The sequence below is a fragment of the Euleptes europaea genome, chromosome 11 (genome assembly GCF_029931775.1).
Source record: "Euleptes europaea isolate rEulEur1 chromosome 11, rEulEur1.hap1, whole genome shotgun sequence".
NCBI lineage: Eukaryota > Metazoa > Chordata > Lepidosauria > Squamata > Sphaerodactylidae > Euleptes > Euleptes europaea.
Window position 1 is genome coordinate 67085222 of NC_079322.1, and position 25846 is coordinate 67111067.

General features: G+C 43.8%; 1 protein-coding gene across 2 annotated transcripts in view; it reads left to right on the top strand.

Annotated features, from left to right (window-relative positions):
* LARP4B (La ribonucleoprotein 4B) overlaps positions 1–25846 on the top strand; it is a 74229-nt gene that overhangs the window by 41161 nt on the left and 7222 nt on the right. Inside the window, exons 3-12 of one of the 2 annotated variants that reach the window (XM_056857275.1) lie at positions 9369–9516; positions 11120–11293; positions 13986–14067; positions 16379–16515; positions 17120–17223; positions 21424–21534; positions 21744–21797; positions 21888–22097; positions 23639–23745; positions 25200–25451. In XM_056857275.1, the coding sequence (XP_056713253.1) occupies positions 9369–9516; positions 11120–11293; positions 13986–14067; positions 16379–16515; positions 17120–17223; positions 21424–21534; positions 21744–21797; positions 21888–22097; positions 23639–23745; positions 25200–25451 (1379 nt within the window). The remainder of the gene's footprint in view (positions 1–9368; positions 9517–11119; positions 11294–13985; positions 14068–16378; positions 16516–17119; positions 17224–21423; positions 21535–21743; positions 21798–21887; positions 22098–23638; positions 23746–25199; positions 25452–25846) is intronic. The other variant, XM_056857277.1, reaches the window with a different exon arrangement.

The following is a 25846-nucleotide window of genomic DNA, read 5'->3' on the forward strand; positions in this document are numbered from 1 at the left end:
AGAGTCTCGGAGCTCAGAGCCCTTTCGATCCACAAAGGTCTCTGCACGTTCCATAAAGATAAGGTTGTTCTGAGGTTGGACCCAGCCTTCCTACCAAAAGTCAATTCTTCCTTTCATAGAGCTCAAGACATCTCCCTTCCATCATTCTGCCCAAATCCGTCCGGTCAGACTGAGAAAGCATGGCATACCCTGGATCTCCGTAGGGCTATCCGCATCTACATTGATCGAACAGAGGAGTTTAGAAAATCTGACTCGATGTTCATCAACATTTCCAATCCCAACAAGGGCTTAAGAATGTCGTCCGCTTCTATAAGCTACACTCTGCGTAGGTGCATCATAGAGGCCTACAGAGCAGCCAAGGTTACTCCTCCAGAGGGCATCACCGCTCACTCCCTTCGCAGCACGGCAACCTCAGCTGCATTCAACCGACAGGCCCCAGTGGACGAAATTTGCCGTGCGGCTACTTGGTCTACTATCAATACATTCATCAAACATTACCGAATTAACACCTGGTCATCGGCTCAGGCGGCCTTCGGACGCAGAGTCCTCCAACATGTGCTGGAAGAGAACTGACCCACCCACTATGGGAGCTCTAGAAGGTCCCAATCATGAGATGCCCTTGCCTCGGAGGAGAAGGATGCCTTGGTACTTACCGTGAAGGCTCTTTCTCTTCCGAGGCGAAGGGCATCTGGCCCACCCGGACGGACTATCTACTCATCTGCAGACCAGAATGCACATCGTACCATTGGATGAGTGTCCAAGCAGTTGATGACGTTTACTCGGCCTACACCCCGTTCGTCAACACTCCGTTAGTGACGACGGGACTGAAGTTCTCCAGTTTCCGCTCGTTGGCGGTCCAGTTGCCATTTAACCCTCCGGGGTCATATAGGTTCAATGTTCTATGTTTTTTAAACACTCCTGTTTCCTTCCTTACTTGTTTACGGTTCTCAGTCTTGTTTAGCAATTCTCTAGGAGCTAGGCAAGCCAGTAACTGAGGATTGGGGCGGTCTTCCCGCCAAGGAGACAGGAAGTTCTGTTTGGTCCTGCCTCCTGGGAGCAGCGGGAAAACACCCAATCATGAGATGCCCTTCGCCTCGGAAGAGAAAGAGCCTTCACGGTAAGTACCAAGGCATCCTTTTCCTTCCTTTCCTTTCTAGCTCCCATGACCCACTGGTCTTGAGTGGTTAATGGGAAGGGTGTTTTTTTTCTATTTAAGGAAAATATGTTGCAGAGATACTTGGCCACTGCCGGTGTTATACTTGGATCTCTGTCCATCAGCAAAAAGGGGACTATTTTATCACCTATTATGGTGGCAGGTAGTTTCGTTAAAATAGAACCATTGGTTGCGAGTAACATTAGCTCTTGGGCACACTTGTGGGAGAAGGGGAGAATTTATTTTATCAAAACAATTATACCCTGCCCTTTCCTCCTGATTCAAGATGGCTTACAACGGTAGTTTTAAAAAAATCAAAATAAAAGAAGGCCCCAGTCTCTCCCCCTTCTCCCCTTAAAATACGCCTGCCATTCAAGTAACTCTTACAGTGTTTCCCAAAGATTTCCAAGGAAGGCCTCACCCTCATCTCTTCAGAAAGCCCTTCCGTGATGGAGAAGACCCAGGCTCTAGTCAATGCCAGGCGGGCCAACCTAAGATGGCCAACAGATGTCTATCTGATGAATGTAGTTGAGTTCAATAATGGGTTTTTTTTTGTCTCTGAAACCAAAGTAATAATACAAGTAGAAGTGTCAAGTGCAGGGGGGGAAACTGGAAATTTTTGAAAAACTTTTTTTTGCGTTTTCCCCCAAGGATTTTTTTGAATTTTCTCAACAGAAAAATTGGAAATTCTTAGGAATTTTTTTGTGGGGGGAGCTCCTAAGTCTAGCTGCATGGACAGGAATCCCTTCTGTCCACAGTAATCCCGTATGGATCCAAGCCTCATATTTTAGCATGCAATAGTCTTGTCAAGATGCAAACTGGAATACTTGTAACACGTTCTTGTCATATGAGTTCTACTTCCTCTGTTCTAAACTCTTAGTTGCACTTCCGGGAAAATAATGTGTTGTCATTGTATTGAGTAGTATACAGTTACGAACCAGGTAGTTGACATTCATGTAGCAAACACTAGCTGTGCCAGCTAGCCAGTATGTTATAGCTCATCATAGCTACTAACAAAATTAGCACTGGAAATCTTTGCCAGAAAAAAAAGTACTGTTTGCCGCGGGCGTTAATAGATGGGGTAGGATGCTCTAAATTCCATGCACAGAAGCACAACTTCCTTGGTCCCTTGTCCTCCTGCTCTAGGGGGTTGGACACTGTTAGGAGTGGCGTGGGGGGGTGTTGGAGAGCTGCTGCTGCAGGGAGAGAACTGGTGAAAATAATGCACACACACCCTTGTGCGTTAAGGTCTTTTCCATGGGATCCAACCCACCGTGTTTATAAAGTGGCAATCTAGGTCCACCCCAGCTTATTTGTGTTCTAGCTGTAGCTGGGATCTGGCTCTGGGCCACCAATGGCAAAGCCCCATTTAGGATTAGCCATGGCCAACGGAGAACACGAGGTGGCAAGTTGGGGCCTCCTCTTGGGCAAAACCAATTTGCCTCTCCTGGTCCACGTTAGACGGTGTGGGATAGCGCCTGTGCACAGCCTTTCCTGCTCTGTTTCGTTGGGCAATTTGTTCTATAGACGGTGGATTGGATTCAACGATTCCATTCTGTTCATGGCAGAGCCCTTCTCCAGTGGAAGGGAACGTTCTCTTGGAGGACCCCACAGTTAGCAAAAAGGATGTTTCAAGCTGCTCCACCACCCACTTACCCTTTCTTTTTTTGTAAAGAGACTTAGAGAGAGAGATGGCTAGTATTAGGGTGTGAAGTATCATAATATGTAGACATATTACTTGGGCGCTGTGCCTATTATTTGGTGCCTGTTATCTTGGGTGCTGTGGAACACAGGCAGGATAATGCTGCTTCAGTCGTGTTGTTTGGGGGCTTCCTAATGGTTAAGAGCAGTAGTTTGGAGTGGTGGACTCTGATCTGGAGAACCGAGTTTGATTCCCCACTCCTCCCCATGAGCAGCAGAGGCTAATCTGGTGAACTGGATTTGTTTTCCCACTCTTACACATGAAACCAGCTGGGTGACCTTGGGCTAATCACAGTTCTCTTTGGACTCTCTCAGCCCCACCTACCTCACAAGGTGTCTGTTGTGGGGAGGGGAAGGGAAGGTGATTGTAAGCCGGTTTGATTCTTTCTTAAGTGGGAGAGCAAGTCGGCATATAAAAACCAACTCTTCTTCTACCCATTGTTTTTTTGGGGTGGTGGTGGTGGAAGGGAGGAATGACAGAGAAGCCATGTAAGCAGCAGTACTTTAACAATAACTTTAAAGTTTTGATTGTACTCAGTGTGCGAGACTCCTGTTCCCTCCCTGTTAGTTCATTTATGTTGCTGGTTAGAAATGTGTATACGGCCTACTTCAGAATTCAATCCAATGTGTGTGTTTTTTGATATAGCATTCTTGTAGTCACGAGGAAGGATGGCTACAGAGCTTGACACATCACTAGTCTGGATGAGGAAAAATCAGGAAAAGTGCTCATTGTGTCCACATTATAGCTTTAGCTGTTTTTCTGGCTTAAATTGTTTAGCACAATACTGTGCCGATGACAACATACTAAGGCATTTCTCAGTAACAGGGCTTTGGACTTTGAGTGGCGTTAGCATATGAGCCCCATGCACAGTTTAAGCAGTCCTATTTTTGGCATCTGGGTGTTGGCTTGTCTCCCCAGCAGCCTTAGAAAGTACAGTGGGCATAAGCGGAAAGGAGCTTGTAGTTCCGGGACTTGCAAAACACGACTTAAAAATGGGTTGTTGCTTCAGTAAAGAGCTAGATAACAGCAAGAACGAAAAAATGAGCCTTTTGGAAAAATCTGTAGAAGAGGAGCCATCTGAAAATGGGATAAGTAAAACTTTAACTTCAATTTTGGAGACGGTAGAAAGTGAGGAACTGCATTTAGTCCAAAAGACAATTTACGGGACAGCTGCCATTCAGGATTGCCCGGAGTCTGTTAAGTCCCCTTCGCATTGTCGCGTGGGGGGTGCTGATGGTGACCATGTCCTCAGAAATATGTACGATGGACCTTTTAATCTTCACCCACTTAATGAGATTAAAAGAGTCTTGAATAGGTACGGCACCTTACAAGAGAATGATCTAATGGAAGCTAGAGTTGGGAGCGAATGGCTTACAGAAAATAGCAGTAGTAGCAGCGCTCCGTGTGGGAATAATGCCGGCAGCTCTCGTATTAGTGCCAATAATGAAAACGGATCCACTGTGGCTAGACAGCTGTGGTGTTCACTTGAACATAATTTCACTCCATGCGTTCCGGTGGCTGTAGGCCAAAACGTTTGGGAACAAAGGTCCTTAAGTAAGAGCTGTCTAAAAGAGGGTTCCGTTACAGCCGAGTGCTTGCCACTGCAGGACGAAACAGAGGCTGCTGCAAGCGATTGTAGTGTGATAGCTTCAAGGAAAGTAGATGGAGAAATAACAGCATCACCCCTTGCCTATCTTGATATAGACAGGCACCAGATAAGCGCCAAAGATAAGGAGTTCTACAGTATTTGTGTTGTGGATGAGGACGATCTGAAAATGGATTTAGAAGGGCAAGCAGCTGCTGATGGGGAGACTGACACAGACGGAGAAAGTTCAGCTGTTGAGGAAGCATATGGCTCAACCCAGCCCGTAGAGAATGGGAAGCAGTTCCTAGTCCCGGAGTTGATGCAAGTGGCCATAGATGTCAGTACTCCAGAAGACGCGTCTTATAACTCAATAGCTGATAATAGTTTAGCAGCGCCCAAAAACGCAATGGAAATTAAAACTTCCTCTGTTGACTCAGTAAATGGTGGGTGTGGGTTAAATACTAGCAGCATAACAGCTGATGTTTTAAGGCCACATGCATATGTTGAAGAGCTTCCTCAAAATAGAACTTGGGAAATGGATACACTGGGTGGTAGTGATGGTATGAATGAATTTGTTAGTGAAAGGAATAATTCTCCAGCACCTGTGCCTTTAGTGCAAGCCATGCAGTATCCTCAGCAATTAAAAGACATGATACATACAGGTCCTGATGGGAACAACTGTGACTCTGAAGATCTGCAGTTTCACTCGAACGAAAACCACAACGCAGAACAAGCCAAAAACTGTCCTAAGCAGTTAAATAATCTGAACTCTCCATCGGACTTCAACAAGGAAACCAACTTTCTCTTTGCAAGCCAAGCTATTACAGGAAACCGAAATGAAGGCAACCAACATAGATCAGAAGATAGGCAAGACTCCAAAGGGAGCACCAGTGAATTTGGAGCAGTATCTTGTTGTAGTAAGGAACCCCCCAACTTTTCTGAGCACTATAATGATCTAGAGCAGCTCTTGAAATGTGAGGATGTAGGTGCTGTCGAACCTTTGTGCAGATATGATCAAGCTGAAAATACTATCAGAACGCTTCCAACTCCACATGACTTCATTTTTAAGGGGGAAGCACTAAATTTCCTAGAGATTACAGGTGATGAAGAAGGCATCTGTCCAAAGATGGTTGAGCATAGCCAGCCATCTCAAATACATCCTAGCCCTTCAGAGATGAGTACCTTAAGAGGGTTATCAGGGGGAAATGGGGAGACATTAACTCTTTTGGAGCCGCAGAATGAGAGAATTCAAAATGAAAACTGTCTGGAGGTTCCATTTTTGCACCAAATGGCAAAGAATGACTGTAAAACATGTGAATTTTCCAGTTCACTTAATGAAGATAACAGCTGTTCTGCCTCTTTGACACATTTTGAAACGAGTGAAATGAATTTGAGTGGTGCACTATCCAAACTGTGGGACAGATGTACATCCCGTAGGCTGGAAGATCATCCGAATACGAGGACTGCTCCTCTTAATTCAAGAGCGGGGACAGAAGAGGCTGGAAATCAGTCGACATATGAAATGCAACATGAAGGCAAAATGGGTGGTGGAACGAAGCCACATCCTGAAGATTCCATTGTTTATGACAACTGTGCATTAAGTAGCAGTAGTGAGCTAATGGGCAAGCGCAGTAGGCTTCCAGAAGCACAGGAGAAGTCTGCAGTTCCACAAGGGTCTTCAGATGTCTTTCAGATCAATAGGGCAGACTGTCAGTTTGAAACTGATAGGATTCCTGCATCAGTGCAGGAGAATGATCCTAAAGCTGTAGAAATGGATGCTGGCTGTATCATGACTTTTACCGGGTCAGGAGAAAAAACTATAGAACTCTTTAAAAATGGGTCTTTGCCCCACATGCCTGGACCAAGTGAGATGGAAGCTCTGTGTCCCGTCAGGCACCTGGATTCTGAACTGCCACCTCACTATGCAGAGATATTCACAGAGAATACCAAAGACTCTGCTTTAGAAAGTTGCTTGAATCAAGTCAAGGCTTGCATGGAACATGCTTTTGTCACAGGTGCGAAAGACTCTCAGATGTGCAGTCTGAGAACTTCTGAAGGCTCCAGTGGGATCTGCGTTGACCCCAGGCAGATAGACAAATACGCCGCTACTCCTTCTTATGAAATACCTCTCGTTAGTGACAGAGAATCTGAGCAAGGCCATGCAAAGTGTGTACTAGACCTGATGGAGGATATATTAAAGGAACCTGACAATACATCTAAAATGGATATAAGGGATTCCCAAGACGTGGGTGACTTAGGAACAGTGAATCAGTTTTGTCCATCTGCTCCGCTAAGTCGGTTGTTTTCAGACAACAGCTTTGATAACGATCAGGAATATCTGATGGGGTATCTGTGGATTAATTCATCTTTTAACAAAACCGATGAAACAGGCACTACTAGTGAGACACTACGGAACCAAGCCGAGGACGTGGCGGTTTCTTCCTTTGGTATTGGAGGATTTCCTTATCAGTTGCTAGTACAACAAAACAGTCACATTTGGGGGTGGCAGGATACAGATGAAGAACGCGTAAGTATTATACCTTGATTCATGAGTCAATTAAAAAAAAACAATTCGGGGGTTGGAGGTTTTGTTGCATACAACTGATCTTTTTTAAAAACAAACAGTAGCGTTTCACATTAGAGGCTTATAGGCAGGTCATGGCAAATGAAGCCATCTATATTTCTGTAGGCCTTCTCCAGTATTTTATAGGCTTGCAGCCCGTGCTCCAGCTGGTGGATTCCAGCATCTGCAACCTTTCTCCCTGTCCCCCACCACCTACCTAGCCAATGACAGTGCATTCTTAAGGAGAGTTACTCCAGTCTAAGCCATTTCAATGGGCTTAGACTGGAGTAACTCTCCTTAGGAATGCGCTCTTCATTTCAATGAGCTTAGATTGGAGTAACTCTCCTTAGGAATGCACTGTTCATTTCAGTGGGCTTAGATTGGGGTAACTCTCCTTAGGAATGCATTGTTAGTGTCCCTTAAAAGGATCTTCCACCCACTGTATGATGACTTTCTCTCCTGAAAAGTGCTCCATGACACAAAATGTTTGTGAACCTCTGGTCTCACGTAACCATCTATGTTTTTTCGCCAGTCGTCCACTCCTGCTTCTGTTGATCTTGTGCATGCCTCCTGCCTCGTTCTCTGTCATGTACTTGTGGTTTTTTCCTCTTGTGACAAGGGTTTACTGCCGTAAAGACAACACGCCTTTTATCCTATCCATAAAATTCTACACTTGCTGGTAGTGTTTGCCTTGTCCTGTCCATGCTTACTGTGCTGTGTTACTCGATCCACAGTCAAGGATTTTTGGATCTGTGTCGAGAAAAGCCAATTACCATTGGTGCTTTTCTACATTTCCATTACTCCCGCCATTACTTTCCCAAGTCATCACTTGAAAGTCTCAGTGACTTTGACTTTGACGTACAAGTCAAAGTCACTGAGACTTTCAAGTGATGACTTGGGAGAGTAATGGTGGGAAAGTTTCATGGCAGAAGAGGCTAGTGGTTGGTGTGGTATTGTTGGTCGGTCCCTGGTTGAAATCTTGCTCGAGGCTACCTAGCAAGTCCTTTTCTCAGCCTTTTAGCACCTGCTTCTCATTTGCAGTTCTGATCCATCTACTCAAATGCTTTAAGGAACATATATATTTGTATGTGTGTGGACACACATAAAGTAAATTGCTAAGGAAATACTAAATATGATGTCCTCAACAAGTAACTTGGGGTGACTTTAGGTGGGTTGTTTTTTTTACAAATAGTGTAAGAAACGTATAGTGGGGGGCATAATTGTAACAAAAGTGGCCATGTAAACAATTAGTTTTCTGCCTTGATCAGCCACTGTGGTGTTGTAGTGGCTGTATTGGACTGAGATATGGGAGGACATGAGTTTAAATCTGTACTCTAGCGTTAAGCTCACTGGATGTCCTCGGGCCGATCTCTTGGGCCGAGAGCCACTGTGGTGTAGTGGTTAAGAGTGTCAGACTCTATAATCTGGTGAACTGGATTGGTTTCCCCACTCCAAAACATGAAGCCAGCTGGGTCACCTTGGGCTATTCACAGTTCTCTCCGAACTCTCTCAGCCCCATCTACCTCACAAGGTGACTTTTTCTTGAATACAACTCCAGACTTTATGACTACGTCTTGGCTATGAGATATTGATATTTGTATTTATGGTTGCAATATTACATCCCCTCATTTAAGAGGGAAACACACACGATTAGTTTTCCTTGTGGATGGAAGCCTAAAACAGAGGAAGAAGCTTTGCAGTTATATATTTTAATTGTTACCTTGCAAAAACAATGCACACATAGTCATATAGATTTTTTATATATTTATGTATATCGTTAAGTCTGGAATGTTGATTGCTTAGACCACTGAAGAAGGCTGTATGGCCGAAACGCATATGGTCAGAGTCTAATTGTGTGATTTTATGTATTCTTGTGTTATATGAGTATGTCAATTTGGTAGGCTTTTGCTGGGCCCTATATGTGTTATATGAGGTATTAGATTTTATCCTGAAATAAATATATACATATTTTCTACTTACATACTTTTTAGATTGTATAACCTTTGACCTTAGCCAAGGGTTCTTTCTGTGCTTCCTCACATGATGTGAAAACAAATCTCATGACTTGTCTAGCTCCATGAATTCTACCCTACCAGTGTGTTCAGCAAAACTTAGAAGCTTCAGAAGTGACTCTTCTTCCATGGCTGCTTTCACTGGATGAAGGCTCCTTAGACTGCTGCAGGGTTTCAAATTGTGCTGAGCAGAGTGGTACGGTACAAGCCTATATTGATCCTGGGCTTCTGGAAATCTGTCCCACTAGACGTTGGATAGCCTGAATTTTACGGGGCAACCTCACTGCCGAAAATGCCCAAGTGATAGATTTCTGCTCCAACAAAATATGTAACTGAATCTCTTTTTTTTGTAGGAGTCGGCCAAGGTTTCTGAATTAAATCCAAATGCTAAAGTATGGGGGAATCACATGTTACATCTGGAAGCAAGTGGTGCCACTGATGGCGGTGTGAACAAAACCTGGGAAGAAATACCAGATCACCCACCAGATTCCTGCAAAGAAGGTAAGAGTGGGCGGTTTAGAACCTGTGGGTCATGAAGCTTATAAAGTTAGGTCCCAGGTTCTTGCAGTTTTATAGACTTGTGCATGCTCTTTTTGGTGTTGACCGTACCAAGTAAACTTGGACTCACCACGGCACCATACCAAAAGGATTGGGAACTGCTATTTTAGGATGTGTCCCGGGTCGCCCTCCCGCCCGGGCTCCCAGGACGTCCCACTCAACCCCAGCGGGAAAGGCAACCCCCGGGAAGGGGAAGACCAACACCTAGAGCGCCACTCACCCAAGAGGAGGTCCGGGGTCCCGACAGGCGACTGGCGGTCTGATTCCCCGCCCCACACACTGGCAACGCGGCCAGAGGCCCCCACGAATGCCGCAGGGCCCGCTTGTCAGCTGGTGAGCAGGGAAGAATGACGGGGAGAGCCGCGCCCCGCTGCTGCCCAGCCCTACAGCCCCCAAGCTGATGAGAGAGTGGGCCCCCCGAGGAACTGCCAGAAGGTCCGCCCATCAGCTGATGGGCAGGGGAAGAGGGCCGGCGGTACAGCGCCGAGGCGCTGAGACCCCAGAGCGGCAGCGGGGCAAATCAGGCTGCAGCCCACAGCCGTCGCGGGAAAGCAATGAGGGAGGCGGGGAAGGGAACGAAAGCCAGGAGACGGCACCTGAGAGGGGGATGACTCACCCCGGGCAGGACAAGCCCAGAGGGGAGGGAAGAGCGAGGGCGGGGCAAGGACGAGGTCCCCGCCCTCCGGGGAGACTCCAATCAAGGAGAGGAGGGAACACAGGGAGGGGCCTTTGTAGCCTCTGATTGAGACGTGGGGAGGGTGGAGCCATCCATGAGGAGGGGTATAAAGCAGAGGGATGGAGGCCAATGAGGAGGCTGTCTGACTGTTACTCTCACCACTTCCTGAGAGCTATCATGCTGGCCAGCTCCTCCTCTGAGTGGTCTGAGGCTGAGGAAATCCTACCTGCGAAGGCGTCGGCCAGGGCAGGCAGGACCCAGACAGGGGAAGCCCCTCTTGAAGGTGCATTGGCACCAGAGAGGGCACGACAGGATATCTTGTTTTAGCTTTCTCGGGAGTCTCTTCATTTAAAGGTAAAGGTAGTCCCCTGTGCAAGCACCGGGTCATTACTGACCCATGGGGTGACATCACATCCCGACGTTTACTAGGCAGACTTTGTTTACAGGATGGTTAGCCAATGCCTTCCCCAGTCACCTTCCCTTAACCCCCAGTTAGCTGGGTACTCATTTTACCGACCTCGGAAGGATGGAAGGCTGAATCAGCCTTGAGCTGGCTACCTAAAACCAACCTCCATCGGGATCGAACTCAGGTCATGAGCAGAACTTTGACTGCAGAACAGCACCTTACCACTCTGTGCCAAGGGGCTCCTCTTCATTTAGACACTAACTTATTGTTGAAGCTCTCAAAATGTAGTTTCAGGTGCTCCTGCCTATACCTTGCTCTCTCTCTGCTCAAACTCTTCTCACCTGTCCCTCTTCCCTCCTGCTCTCCTGACTTCCGTACATCCCTTTGCTTTTTCTGCGTGGAAAACCAGTGATTTTTCTGTTTAGACAAAACAAAACAAAATTCTTGGTTTGTGACTCTTGCAGTTTTGTCTGCAGGGTTGGAGGCCAACGGCGATGGTGACAAAAAGCACCAGAATGAATCGCTAACGGAACTGCAAGAACCGTCACTCGCAGTTCCAGCATCAGACCAAACCGATATGAACCCTTTGGCTCTAGATCATTCAGAATATGAATCTCTGCACGAAAATACTCAGACAGGTAAGAAAAGGTCTCGCAAGCCAAGAGTATTTTGGGTTTTTTTGGTTTTGTTTTTTTGTTACCTCAAAGCTTGTTTTTTCCAAATTGTAACATGACCTCTAAAGTTCATATATCAGGCCGGAAAAGCAAAAAAAGCTTGCAAGTTATTTAAACTTATTTGAACAACATTGTAAATGGAGGCTTTGCTTTAAAAAAAAACAGGCAAAGCAGTAACAGTAGTCCTTTCTGCCTAATTATTAATACATGGGTTGAAATTGAGAGGATATATTAATATTATAACCTCATGAGGCCTCAGAATTCTTTTATTAACAGGCCAGCCTGTACCAGCATGCATGGGCTAGAACCAGCTCTTGTAGATGGAATAGCTGGAGCCGGAACTGTCCTAGAAGGCACCTCTGCTCCCCCTAGGTGCATGGCTGTCATCAGTATAATCCAGGGTGGGGGTGATACTGAAGCTCCCCCAAAAATAGTTGAGCAAAGTTCAATTGCTGGAGTGGTCTAGGATCTGGGAAACCTGGATTCAAATTCCCATGTTGCCATCAAGTTCACTTGGGCACCTTGAGCCAGTCACTTTCTCTCAGCCTAATCTACCTCGCAGGGTCGTTGGGTGAATGAAATGGAGGGAGGGGGCAGACCATTGCATGCCACCCCAAGGACCTTGGAGGAAGGTTGGGATAAAAATGTACTAAATGGTGGGAAATGTTTTGATATGTAGATATATACACGTATGCATGTGTATATACATATATGGGTGTGTGTTTATATATGGAGGATACATAATGGACTGGATCTTCAGTGACTTTCTGTGAATGGAAGGGAGAGTAACTTTCACTAATTGCCCACCTCCTTGGCTAATGGCCCCCTGTCCCAGATACCCCAGGAGCAGCATTTCAGGGGACATTTTGGGCTGTGCTGGGAGACAGCAGGGAAGGTTCCCTCTGTCAGAAAACCCTTCTGTTGGCAGAAATGTTCTAGGGGATCCAAGCCTTATTATCTGTCCAGGTGGTTTTATAGAAACTACGTTTCAAACTCTGTACTGTAGTACACTAAAGATTATGGCATTTTATGAGCAGTTACATAAATTAACATAGATTGGAAGGAAGAAGAGACATTCTCCTTTCTTCACCTGCTTCTGTTATAATAGGAAAGGTAGTGTTTGAGAATGGAGAGTCTGGCTGTCCATGGTACACAGGAGATTTTGAGGAAATGAGACATTTGTGCTTTTATCCTTCTAAGGAGCACATAAACGTTCCCTAACTGCGTAATTCTGAAGGGGAGGTGGAGCCACCTAGGTTCTGGCATGACCCCAGCGCCAGCAACAGTGCCAGTGCAGGGTGACTTACTCTGGCTCCGGGGAGCGTTGCGCTGCTGCTGCCTCCCCGGCAGCGATTTTCCAGCACAAGTGCCCAAGCCGGCGATGCATATTGCCCATCCAAGGCCCTCTGCTTCAAATGCTGCAATTCTTGCGTTAATTGCATTTGAGGGGCTGTGGCTCAGTGGTAGCGCATCCGCTTGGCATGCAGAAGGTCCCAGGTTCAATCCCTGGCATCTCCAGTTAAAGGGACTAGGCAGGTAGGTGATGTGAAAGACCTCTGCCTGAGACCCTGGAGAGCCACTGCCGGTCTGAGTAGACAGTACTGACTTTGATGAACCAAGGGTCTGATTCAGTATAAGGCAGCTTCATGTGTTCATTTATATCCAAAGCCTAGAAATGAGATGTTACTGAAAACAATTTCTGCAATTATCTAATCTAGAAACAGTCAACTTGTGACTCTTCAGTTCTTTGTTTTAAAATCAAGAACCTGAGCTTTCACTTTATGGAGAAGTAGTAACATTTCTAGTTCTCCTGGTTTGCAGTGATGACTTCCATATGTAAAAAGACAAAAGTGTCCATTATTGCTTATAGTGCCAAGAACATTCTTCACGCTCAGATTTACTGTCCTTGGTTCAGTCTTAGGTAGAGCTTAATGTTTTCTGAAAGCCCATCTAGCTTGTTATTGCCAACAAACAGCAACCTCCATCTTGCATACATACCTCAGCTGCAAAAATGCCTTTGCTACTTTAGAACTGGTTCTTCATCTATATGAGTGTGTGTGTGTGTCACAGGGTGGAATAAGAGAATATTCCAGTCTCTCTTGATTGCTTCAAGATACAAAAAACCAGTTCAAATATTTACATACCTTAGTTTGCACTTCAGATTTCTTAAAAGCTGAACCAACAGACAAGAAATCGTGACTAACTTGTCACTGTCCATGTACTGACTCATGTTTCTTTTGTAAAAAATTGTTCCTTCACTATTCAGCTTGCACAGTCATTCCCATGCTGCCTAACACATTGCAGTGGGGAAAGAAACAAAGACCAAAACCCTAAGTGTGCTTAAGCATTATGTTAAGTGTATTTCTGCAGAGTCCTTGGGATGAATCCCAAAAGTATTTTTCTGCTCGCAGAAGGAATCTGCCATTCATGGAAGCTGTCCTGCTGTGAGTGGAGGGCCGTCTTTGGATCCAACCCCATGTGTCTAGAATCAGTCGCATCCTATAACTGTAGCATGTTTTTATGACAGCCGCTTCACTTTGTTGAGTTGAATGCACCCTCATGAAACAAGCCATCTTGTTTCTTGAAGGAACCTACTTTTACTAAGAATTAAGATTAGTTTTTTAAAGAAAACTTTGAACTCAATTACCATTTCTAGGAGATAAAGAGCAGCTGCAGCCAGAAGGTCAGGAAGACTTGCGAGAGGTGCTTAAAAAAACACTGGAGTTCTGTTTATCTAGGTAAGCATCAAACAATTTCTCTTCTGGTGAGCATTTCTGCTGTAACTGCCTTTGGGTTACAAACTTTTAAACTGATACCTTGATTTTTGTTCTTTAATTGCCAGTGTGGTGTAGTGGTTGAGAGCCGTGGCCCCTAATCTGGAGAACCGGGTTGGTTTCCCCATGTTAAGCCAGCTGGGTGACCTTGGGCTACTCACAGTTCTCTTAGAGCTCTCTCAGCCTCACCTACCTCACAAGGTGTCTGTTGTGGGGAGAGGAAGGGAAGGAGATTGTAATCCGGTTTGATTCGCCTTAAAAGGTAGAGAAAGTCGGCATATAAAAACCAACTCTTCTTCTTAAAATACATGTGCTCCTTTGGTTACAGTGGTTCCCCAAAGTGGCTTACATAAGGACAACTATGCTGGATCAGATCAGTTAGTATACAATACCAGAAGGGAAGTGGTACCTGGAACACACACATACATAAAGTACCACTGTTGCACTGAAGATAATGGTTTATGTGATTTAAAAAACGTGGATTTCCAACAATGATTCAAGTTATGCAACAAAACAATCTATGCAAGTTTACAAGGTTTCGCAAATCTTATCCTTGTTTCGCAAATTGCATGATCTTCGTCAGAAGTCTGTTGCTGCTGTACAGGAAAATCTGATTTTGCTCCCGTTGCTTTAAAACAGAATTTTCAACAAAAATTATGCACGTGAATACATTAATCCCTTAAAACTTAACATCAGCCCATATAGTTTTACCGTTAACACAATTTTATCTTACCCAAGCAGATTAATTACATTTGTATTGGCAGACCATGCTGTTTTGTTCTCAAGCCTCTGCTCTGCTGGTCTGCTGGGTCAGATCAGTTAGCATCTTGTTCTTTGCAGTGGACGATCACCCAGAAGGGCCTACGAAGAGGGTATGGAGTCAAATCTCCCTCTGTCCCTGATGCACAGGGTTGCTATTCAGAGGGTTACTACCTGTGAGTGTGGAGATTTGAGAGCCACTGTGCTATAGTGGTTAAAGGGTCAGACTAGGGTCTGGGAGACCCAGGTTTGAATCCCCATTCTGCCATGGAAGCTTTCTGAGGGACCTTGGGCCAGGCACAGACTCTCAGCCTGACTTGCACCATAAAGTGGTTGTGGGGATAAAGTGGAGTGGAGAAGGGTATAAGCGGCTTCTGGTCAGCGTTGGGGAGAAAGGTAGGATATAAAAGAAGTAAATGAATAGTTTCTAGTAGCCATCGATGGACTTCCAGGGTAATATCAATTTTATATAGATATACAGACAGATATATCAAGGGCAAAAAAAATAATATAAAACCATTAGGATGCTGAAACATTTTGTACTAACGGAATAAAACTCAACGAGTCTATGCAGATAACAGCATGCGTATTCATAGGGAGAAAACGCTGAGGATTAGCTCTCGTTGATAGAAGTCCTCCTAAGCAGAATAATTTCCCCCAGTTGACCAAAACCAAGGCTTTTATATGACCAGCCTGCACAGATAAGTGTGGAGCCTTTGCCTAGTGTCAGGAACCTACCTCTGCAGGGAAGGGCCTTGTCCACTGGGGTAAGGTTCTTTGGAACCTCTGCATTTAGTTGAGATTGTATGTAACCATTCCCTTCGACAGGCTGCATAAGTGTTTGTCTCTGAACTTGGGAGCTGGTGCTCTTACCCCTCTCCCAGAGAGGGGAAACATTCTGTTATGTGCATGAGGCTTGCAGTCAAAACGGCTCAAGCACTCCGCTGGCTCCAAGAAGAAATGGTGTCAGGTGATATCCTGAGCCAGGTACCGCCCTTTTCACTCCAGTCAAAGTTCTGGCCCGCCTATTTTGAGTTGTGCACTTTTGCTCTCAAGTATGTTGTTATACAGTGCTGAGTACTTAGAAATCTTTATCTGAGATGTCTAAAGTATAGCTTTCATATAGTCACGCCCTCCTTCTTTTATCGCTTGCCCATCCCTTCCATCAAAATAGTATGTCAGCAGTGAGCCATACCCTCATATCAAGATTCCAAAATGTGTGATCTACCACGTTCTATCGTCCGCAGGACAGAAAGGGTGTCAGCTACCTGGCAAATGAGCTATGTTGTACTTGGTGCAGTTTGTAGAAACCTAACCTCGAATCTCCACCAGCGAAAACACCAAATAAGTATTTCATGGGCAGCAACAAACCAACAGCAAAGAGCATTGAAGTAAAAGCACTGGCTATATTCACATAAATATAGACATACGTTTCTTGACTTGCAGCATCTAGACAAATGAAATTTTGCTCTTGAATGAGTAAGTAGACTGCTCACAATGCAATTTCACCTTACAGAGAGAATCTTGCCAGCGACATGTATCTTATCTCTCAGATGGACAGCGATCAGTATGTGCCAATAATGACAGTAGCTAACCTCGATCACGTCAAGAAGCTGAGCACTGATATGGATTTGATTGTCGAAGTGCTGCGATGTAAGTAGCTGAGCATGTGTGCATTCATGACTCATGCATAAACTGTGAATGTGCTCGTTTGTGTTCACTAGATCATTCTAGCCGTACCTGAAGAAGTGAGCTGTGTGGCTCACGAAAGCTCATATCCTGCCAGAAATTTTATAGTCTTTAAGGTGCTACTGGACCCTTGCTCTTTCCTGCTGATGGTGTAACTAGTTAGTTTTCCTTCCACAGACTGGCACCCTGATTAAGAAGCCCAACTTATGGGGAGGGCTCGCTCCAGTTAAGCAGTGTGCATGCTTTTGTGCATCACACATGACTTGGGTTAGTATTCCTTCATCACACTCTGTACATGAGGGGAGGGGGAAAGAGGGAAGACCCACCATGTATGCAAACCTGGCACGTGACAGATTTAAGCACGTTAGTATTTAATCAAGGTTAAACAGGGCCTCTTAATATCGCCATATGATGTGCGCTTGAGAACTGCACATTTATAAAATAGATCCGAATGATACAGAGCCCAGCACCAAGACCTAGGAACATTAATAGGCTATACAATCTGTGGCAAGAATAAGACACATCCTTAGGCTTCGGTGTTTAAAAGTTGTCCTGTGTCTTCTCTTAGCATTGCCTTTAGTCCAAGTGGACGAGAAGGGTGAAAAAGTCAGGCCAAACCAGAATCGCTGCATTGTGATTTTACGTGAAGTACCCGAATCCACTCCTATTGAAGTAAGTACCTTTCAGTTTCAAAATTTCCTTTCCTTGGAGCGGTGGACTCTGATCTGGAGAACCGGGTTTGATTCCCCACTCCTCCACATGAGCAGCGGAGGCTAATCTGGTGGAACTGGATTTGTTTCCCCACTCCTCCACATGAAACCAGCTGGGTGACCTTGAGTTAGTCACAGTTCTCTTAGAGCTCTCTCAGACCCACCTACCTCACAGGGTGTCTGTTGTGGGGAGAGGAAGGGAAGGAGATTGTAAGCCGGTTTGAGTCTCCCTTAAGTGGTAGAGAAAATCAGCATATAAAAACCAACTCCTCTTCATCTTCTTCCCCCCATTGTGCATTGGCCAGCTGTTAGCTGGAATTAAGCAAAGTAATAGTACTAGGCTCTAGGTATAATAATTCAAGTTCAAACAAATAAGTGTGTGTCAAAAACACATTTAACTAAACAACAACCAACAATAAGTGTGAAACAACAACTATGTACAGGGTATACACTAAACAATTCAAGCAAGACAAGTGTGAAATATAACGAAATTATAAGTGAGTATGAATAGTTTTCTTTCTTTGTACTTAATTATTTCTTCTTCGTTACAGGTATTTCCAATTCATCACAGCTTATTCAATATCAGTCCTAAGACTTTGATATGGAACATGGAACAAGAAGGGAACGTTGTCCGGATTAACTATCACGCTTTCGCTACTATAGCGTAGCTTCATCAGCCAAAGTTCCAATTCAGTGTTTCTTTCAAACTATAAATATACAAATAAATAAATTTCATAAGCCATTTAGTTTTGTTTTTGGTGTCATTATTATTATATTTATACAATGAAAATATCTGTTAAAAAGTAATGAGCATACCTTCAAATTAATGAATTTTCATAGATTTATCCAAGGTTATTTGGAGATTTCAAAGCGCCTCTTGTGGCTGTTCATTCCTTCTCTGCATCTCATGATGTGTGCTTAATGAGACGCAGGTGTGTGTAACTGGTCAATCTACCTAATGGTGATCTGTGAGCTAGGCTTGTAATGGCTCTAAAGGTATATTCTCAGAATGATGTTAAGCTTATCCAATATGCAAAAAAAACAACCAGTTACATAACACACCTGCGTATGCTCACTACTTTTCAACATATATTTTCATTGTATAAATATAATAATAATGACACCAAAGACAAAACTAAATGGCTTATGAAATTTATTTATTTGTATATTTATAGTTTGAAAGAAACATTGAATTGGAACTTTGGCTGATGAAGCTATGCTATAGTAGCGAAAGCGTGATAGTTAATCCGGACAATGTTCCCTTCTTGTTCCATGTTCCTGTCAACATATGTCAAAGTTATGCCTAGTCTGCAGTTTGCTAAACAGATCATACTGATCAGAGTGACAGCTAAGTCATGTGATGATGCTGGTCTGATCCAGTTTGTACAGCCAGGAATGGGGATTTCCAGAATGACTCATCTCAGGTGAACTGTGATTGGTCATGAATGTGTATATAAGTCTGTGTAGTGAATGTAAGTTACCTCTTGCCTGAAATATACATGCTGGCGGAGCATGCTGTTGCTCAGAGCTGTGAATGTTAACAGCCAAAGGACTCTGTGTAGATATTGTAAATAAACTGTACATAGCAGAACTGCGTGGTGTGAAGTTGCTACCAGGTAAACTCCTGAAGTCCAGACAAGCTGTGCGTGACAGTTCCATGTCAAAAAGGACTGATATTGAATAAGCCGTGATGAATTGGAAATACCTCTAACGAAGAAGAAATAATTAAGTACAAAGAAAGAAAACTATTCATACTCACTTATAATTTCGTTATATTTCACACTTGTCTTGCTTGTATTGTTTTAGTGTATACCCTGTACATAGTTGTTGTTTCACACGTATTGTTGGTTGTTGTTATGTTTAGTTAAACATGTTTTTTACACACACTTACTTGTTTGAACTTGAATTATTATACCTAGAGCCTAGTACTATTACTTTGCTAACAGCTGGCCAACGCACAATGGGGGGAAGAAGATGAAGAGGAGTTGGTTTTAATATGCTGATTTTCTCTACCACTTAAGGGAGACTGAAACCGGCTTACAATCTCCTTCCCTTCCCCTCCCCACAACAGACACCCTGTGAGGTAGGTGGGTCTGAGAGAGCTCTAAGAGAACTGTGACTAACTCAAGGTCACCCAGCTGGTTTCGTGTGGAGGAGTGGGGAAACAAATCCAGTTCCACCAGATTAGCCTCCGCTGCTCATGTGGAGGAGTGGGGAATCAAACCTGGTCAGGAAAGAAAATACCAAGATCACGGTCACACAGCCCGGATAACCTACAAGAACCGATGAACTCTGACCGTGAAAGCCTTCGACAATATATTGAATTGGAACTTTGGCTGATGAAGCTACGCTATAGTAGCAAAAGCGTGATAGTTAATCCGGACAACGTTGCCTTCTTGTTCCATGTCCAATGTCAAAAAGTCTTAGGAATGATATTGAATAAGCTGTAATGAATTGGAAATACCTGTAATGAAGAAGAAATAATTAAGTACGAAGAAAGAAAAGTATTCATACTCCCCTTATAATTTCGCTGTATTTCACACTTGTCTTGCTTGTATTGTTTAGTGTATACCCTGTACATAGTTGTTGTTTCACACTTATTGTTGGTGGTTGTTATGTTTAGTTAAACGTGTTTTTGACACATACTTATATGTTTGAATTTGAATTATTATACCTAGAGCCTAGTACTATTACTTTTCTTAAACTTGATTTATAGTATATGGTGATTTCTTCTTAGTTAGCTAGAATTAGGCATTTACCACTTCGTTTTTTAATTTGACAATTACAGCACCAGAATATATGGTTTCATGTACTGCATAGGCCTTGCTGGCTGACTTAAGGGGGTGTTATAGTTGGGGCGTTTCAGCAGTCAATAGCTGGTCTATATGCACTGCAGTGTAACCCTGACTATCCAAACAGTCTGCAGTGGAGTCATTTTTACCCCCAGTGGTCTATAAGTGCAAAACAAAGTCTCCCTTGTAAGGCTGCAGCGGTGAACAAGCTTAGCTCACGCATAGGATGACTCTCCCCTTTCTGCATTGTGGGGGAGGGGGCGCAGAGGATTTCCAGTGGAAACCAAGACACATTGTTCTGAGGAGTATGGCTGCATGTGCTCACATGCATGTAAATAAAAGTCTCTTGGTAATAATCAGAATATTAGCAATATATAAACAGCAGGTTGGAGTGCAAAGAAATTTTGGAGCATTGATAACTGAAATCATGATGGATCTAAAACTCACTGTGTCTGGGAATCTTTTTAGGGGCATCCTACATAGCTGAGAAATACTTACAGGGCCCCAAGTACTTTCAAATTTTTAGGACTGCCTCTGTATTGCTTCATAGTTCTTCATGCTGAAATAGAGCAGAGTTACTGGGATTTTAATGGCTGGATTCTTTTCCACCAATACTCAAAATGGATGTCCAAGAAGATTGTTAAGGGGAGATATGATAGAGGGCTGTAAAATTAGGCAAGATATGGAGAGAGTGGAAAGGGAGAAGATTTTCTCCCTCTCTCATAATTCTAAAACGCGGGGTCATCTGCTGAAGCTGGAGAGTGAGAGATTCACAACATATAAAAGCAAGTATTTTTTCACACAACACATAGTTAAATTGTGGAACTCCCTGTCCCAGAATGTGGTGATGGCTGCCAACTTGTAAGGCTTTAAGAGGGGAGTGGACATGTTCATGGAGGATAGGGCTCTTCATGGCTACTAGTAAAAATGGATACTAGTCATGATGCATACCGATTATCTCCAGGATCAGAGGAGCATGCCCATTATATTAGGTGTTGTGGAACACAGGCAGGATATTGCTGCTGGAGTCGTCTTGTTTGTGGGCTTCCTAGAGGCACCTGGTTGGCCATTGTGTGAACAGATTGCTGGACTTGATGGACCTTGGTCTGATCCAGCAGGGCTTTTCTTGTGTTCTTCTGGTGTTACTGTTGGGGAGGGAATGCAGCAGAGCATCTGCGTTGCATGTAGAAGGTCCCAGGCTCAACCCCTCGTCTCTCCAGTTAAAAGGGCCAGGTAGTAGGTGATGTGAAAAACCTCCAACTGAGACCCTGGAAAGCCACTGCTTGGACAATACCAACCTTGGTAGACCGATTGTCTGACCTCAGCAGCTTCATGCGCTCACGCTGTTTCCTCATTCATCTTTCTCCTAGGAGGTCGAAGCACTCTTCAAGGGAGATAACTTGCCTAAGTTCATCAACTGTGAATTTGCCTATAATGACAACTGGTTTATTACATTTGAGTCAGAAGCAGATGCACAGCAGGTACAGTTTTTTCTGTAGCTCTCTAAAATTTCCAATTTTTCCTTTGGAAAAGTGCAAGGGGGGGGGCTTAAACCGTTTTTTTCCTCTGGGCCTTTACATCTTTAGGTCTGAACTGGTAACCAAAACAACTTGGAGCAAGCTTATACTTTTTAAAGAAATGCTCATTGTTAGTTCATTTATTCTCAAACAAATATTTGTCTTTCTTAAAGGCTTACAGATACCTTAGAGAAGAAGTGAAAACTTTCCAAGGAAAACCAATTAAGGTAAATGTGCTGTGCTGTTCTTTTTTCTTTAGTGTTTGCTGTAATCGCTGAGTTCTGAACATTCGGCTCACGTAACGTTTTGTCTTACAGGCGAGAATAAAAGCAAAGGCGATAGCTATAAATACATTTTTGCCAAAGAATGGATACAGACCTCTGGACATGAACATCTACACACAGCAGCGTTACACAACATCATTTTACTTACCTCCAGTATACAGCCCCCAACAGCAGTTCCCACTCTACAGCTTAATTGCCCCACAGACGTGGTCAACGACACACAGCTATCTCGATCCATCATTGGTAAGCTTTGGGGGAATAGTTCATTTGCTCTCTGAATGCTCTTGACAGGCCTTGATTGGCGTTGTCATTTTGCTTTCATTCATCAACTTTAACAATTGGAACCTCGTTCAATCTCAATATTGTGCTTGTGTGTTAAGTGCCATCAAGTCGCTTCTGACTCATGGCGACCCTATGAATCAGAGTCCTCCAAAATGTCCTATCTTTGACAGCCTTGCTCAGGTCTTGCAAATTGAGGGCTGTGGCTTCCTTTATTGAGTCAATCCATCTCTTGTTGGGTCCTCCTCATTTCCTGCTGCCTTCAGCCTTTCCTAGCATGACTGTCTTTTCCAGTGACTCTTATCTTCTCATAATGTGACCAAAATACGATAGCCTGTTTAGTCATTTTAGCTTCAGTCTAAATGCACCAGAAGGCTGCTCAAAATGGCTCAGTTCAACTGTAGCCATTTTGAGCAGCCTTCTGGTGCATTTAGACTGAATACTTGTATTAAACTGCTATTATTGCATCTACTAAGATAAATGATATATATTAAGAAGATATTAGCTGATGAAGCTGCAATTACGCAGTGAAAACGCTCGTGAACATCCGGACGGCGTTACTGTGGACCTTCTCCCCTTTGTTCCACTTGGGGTTATTATCTGAAGAAACTACCTAGAGATAAGACTTTCACTTACTCTGATAGAGACCTACCTTGAAAGAGACTTTCCAAATCTCCCTTGTGGATTCACTTGTATATATTCTCTTTGATGTTTGCACTTGTTTGTAGATGTTTACGTTCACAATACATGTTTGCATAGTTTGCTTGTGTAATTATTTATTTTGTTTGGTGAGCCTGGTACTAGAGTTTTCCTAACTATCCTGTTAGTACTAGTGCATATTTGCCTTATACAAATCCAAACATTGGCTTCTCCTGTTCCTAATCATGCAGGCAGAAACTACATCATGGCCTCCAGTTCTGAGGTCTAAAATGTTGGAGTGGTTTCCTTGAAAAGTACCTTGGGTTTGTTCTGCCATTGACTTTTCCTAGTTGTCTTACACTTGAGATTATATCCAGGTATTATAACCAAAAAACAGTAGAAGCAAATGCAAATGGTCGAATCCATCCAGAACCGTACTGTATCAGATAGTGTATTTAAAAAAAAATAATGATGGCACTTTAGGGATGGATGAACCCCCTTCAGTTTAGTCCGCTCCATGAAATTCCAGCTTGGTATACGTGAATAATTTTGTACAGTGGAGGAGCAATCAACATGGCCCTCTCTTTACCAAATGATCACATAGATTGAATTTGGAGAGTTTTCTGATTATAACTTGATAAATACTTGGGTTTTTGGGGGGGGGATTTAATGGAAGTTTTGGAATTGTATTGAAGAGTTGTAGCAAAACATGGTTAATGAACATCTGAGCTAGATTATAAAATCATGAAGAAGTGTCCCAGCAGAGGTTGAGAGATGCCTTCTGCTCTGAAGAGCCATAGCCCTGCGATCTTTAAGAGTCACAAGGCTTACAAATATGTAACCTGCAGTGCTTCTCTTCTATACAGGTAACACCGTTTCCAAATACTGGGTTTATCAATGGTTTTACATCTCCTTCTTTCAAGCCTACTGCTTCTCCTCTGACTTCACTCAGACACTATACTCCCAGAAATAGGTAAGTTCTAAATACAGTAGGGTGTTTTTTTCCATCTTGTGGGCTGTTGAGTTAAATCAGTCAAGGGAATTGTCGGAAATGACTTTCAGGAAGAGAGTACATAGCAGTATTCGTTTGGACACTGTGGGCGATCTTCACAGAACAACAGTATAAAAACTATTAATTTATTTCCGTGCAACTGACTCAAATTAAAGCCCAAAGTTAGGTTAAATTTACAGTCAGCCATCCACGGTGCAATCCTAAGGAGGGTTACTCCAGTCTAAGCCCTTTCGTTTCAGTGGGCTTAGACTGGAGACAACTCTGCACAGGGTTGTGTTGCCTGAGGCTGAATTAAGGTGTGTGGTCTGTGTGACATCTCCAAATAGAACTCTTCATCTGCTGCAGGGAGGGAATATCCATTTTAATAGGAGTGGGAGCCCTGTGCCTTTGCAGAGTGCTGCGGCCACAGTTCTTAGAGTGATGAAACGGGCATGCGTCTCCTTAGGAGTCATAGTTAGCTGCAAGGGAAGGCACTAGTAGCAGAACCACAAAAAAACGGGTAAGAAAAGGAGTGAGATGAGGGAGGAGAACAGCTGTCGGATAGTTAATGTCACTAGGGACCAGTGGGTTGGATCCAAAGGTGTTCTGTTTCTTCAACAGTGGAATCTTCGTTTGGTGCAACACCAAAGGAAATTTCCAGCATGGTGTAGTGGTTAAGAGTGGAGGACTCTAATCTGGTGAACCAGGTTGGTTCCCCCACTCCTCCATATAAAGCCAGTTGGATGACCTTGGGCTAGTCACAGTTCTCTTTGAACTCTCTCAGCCTCACCTACCTCGCAAGGTGTCTGTTGTGGGGAGAGGAAGGGAAGGAAATTGTAAGCTGGTTTGATTCTCCTTAAAAGGTAAAATCGGCATATAAAAACCTACTTTTCTTCTTCTGTAAATAGAACAGAATACTTGTGGATCCTAGCCAAAGATCCCCATTTGTTTGATATGGCGGTGAGATGGGCACAGGCTTCAGGATCCACTGTGCCCTCCTGAGAGCAAATTACCCTCTCCGCAGACTATAGTCAGTTGATGCTATAGCGAACTCTGTCCAGTAGCCCCACGTAACTGTCTTCAAATCTTGATTCAGCAGGGACCATGGCATTAGCTGTAGTTTAGTTCGATGCTGACCTGTCCTAAGCACAATTAAAATGGGGAAAGAGGGCGTGCTCCTGTGGCTTATCGAAAAGTAAATTGAATTTATCCTCAGTATATTTGCTTAAAAACAATTCTTCACTCTGAAATCCCTCTTAAATAGCTTTTGAATTGTTTGGACTTGGCGCTTTCTGAAGCGTTAACTAAGAAGAGCAAACTGTGTCAGCCTTTCACGTGCTGAAGAATATCCTTGTTTTATTTCAGTGTGTGCAGATGGGGGAAAAAAAAGCTCTATAAGCTATTTAAAATGTGATATGATTTGTCTTTCTCTCCAGAAATCCCAGCAAATCACACCTACGGCATACAATACCCAGCGCAGACAGAGGACCTGGACTTTTAGAGAGCCCCACCATATTCAATTTTTCTGCGGATCGCTTAATCAACGGTGTCCGGAGTCCACAAACAAGGCAGCCAGGTCAAAACAGAACACGGATGCAAAGCACCTCGAGCTACACTAAGAGGGAAGTAGGGAGCGGCCGGGTAGAACCCACTACTTCGGACTCGTCCCCGAGCTTAGGGCGAGGAAGGTGAGTGTTGACCGCGAACTGCAAAAAAGCCGGGCTGGTTGTATGTTTCTGTGAATAAGCTGTAACGAAAGGATAGCTGGAAAGCAATAGAAGGGGCAAAAGAAGGAAATGAAGCAAATTTGATTAGACTAAGCATAAGCCGTTAATTGGTTTATAGATGCATAAGAATGGAGCAGGAATTGTGGTGACTGGATGCCGCAATTAGGTCAACAGGCAGGCAGAGGAAAACTGAGAGAAGGTGGGTATTAAGAACACTCGAATAATAGGCATGCCAAAAGCAGCTAGAATCATTTTACGTTACAAGTGTTACAGAGTTTTACAAAGTTACAAGAACTGGAATGATTCTGTGATCAGTCCAGTCAAAGGAATAATGGTGGTTAGAACCTGGCTTTACA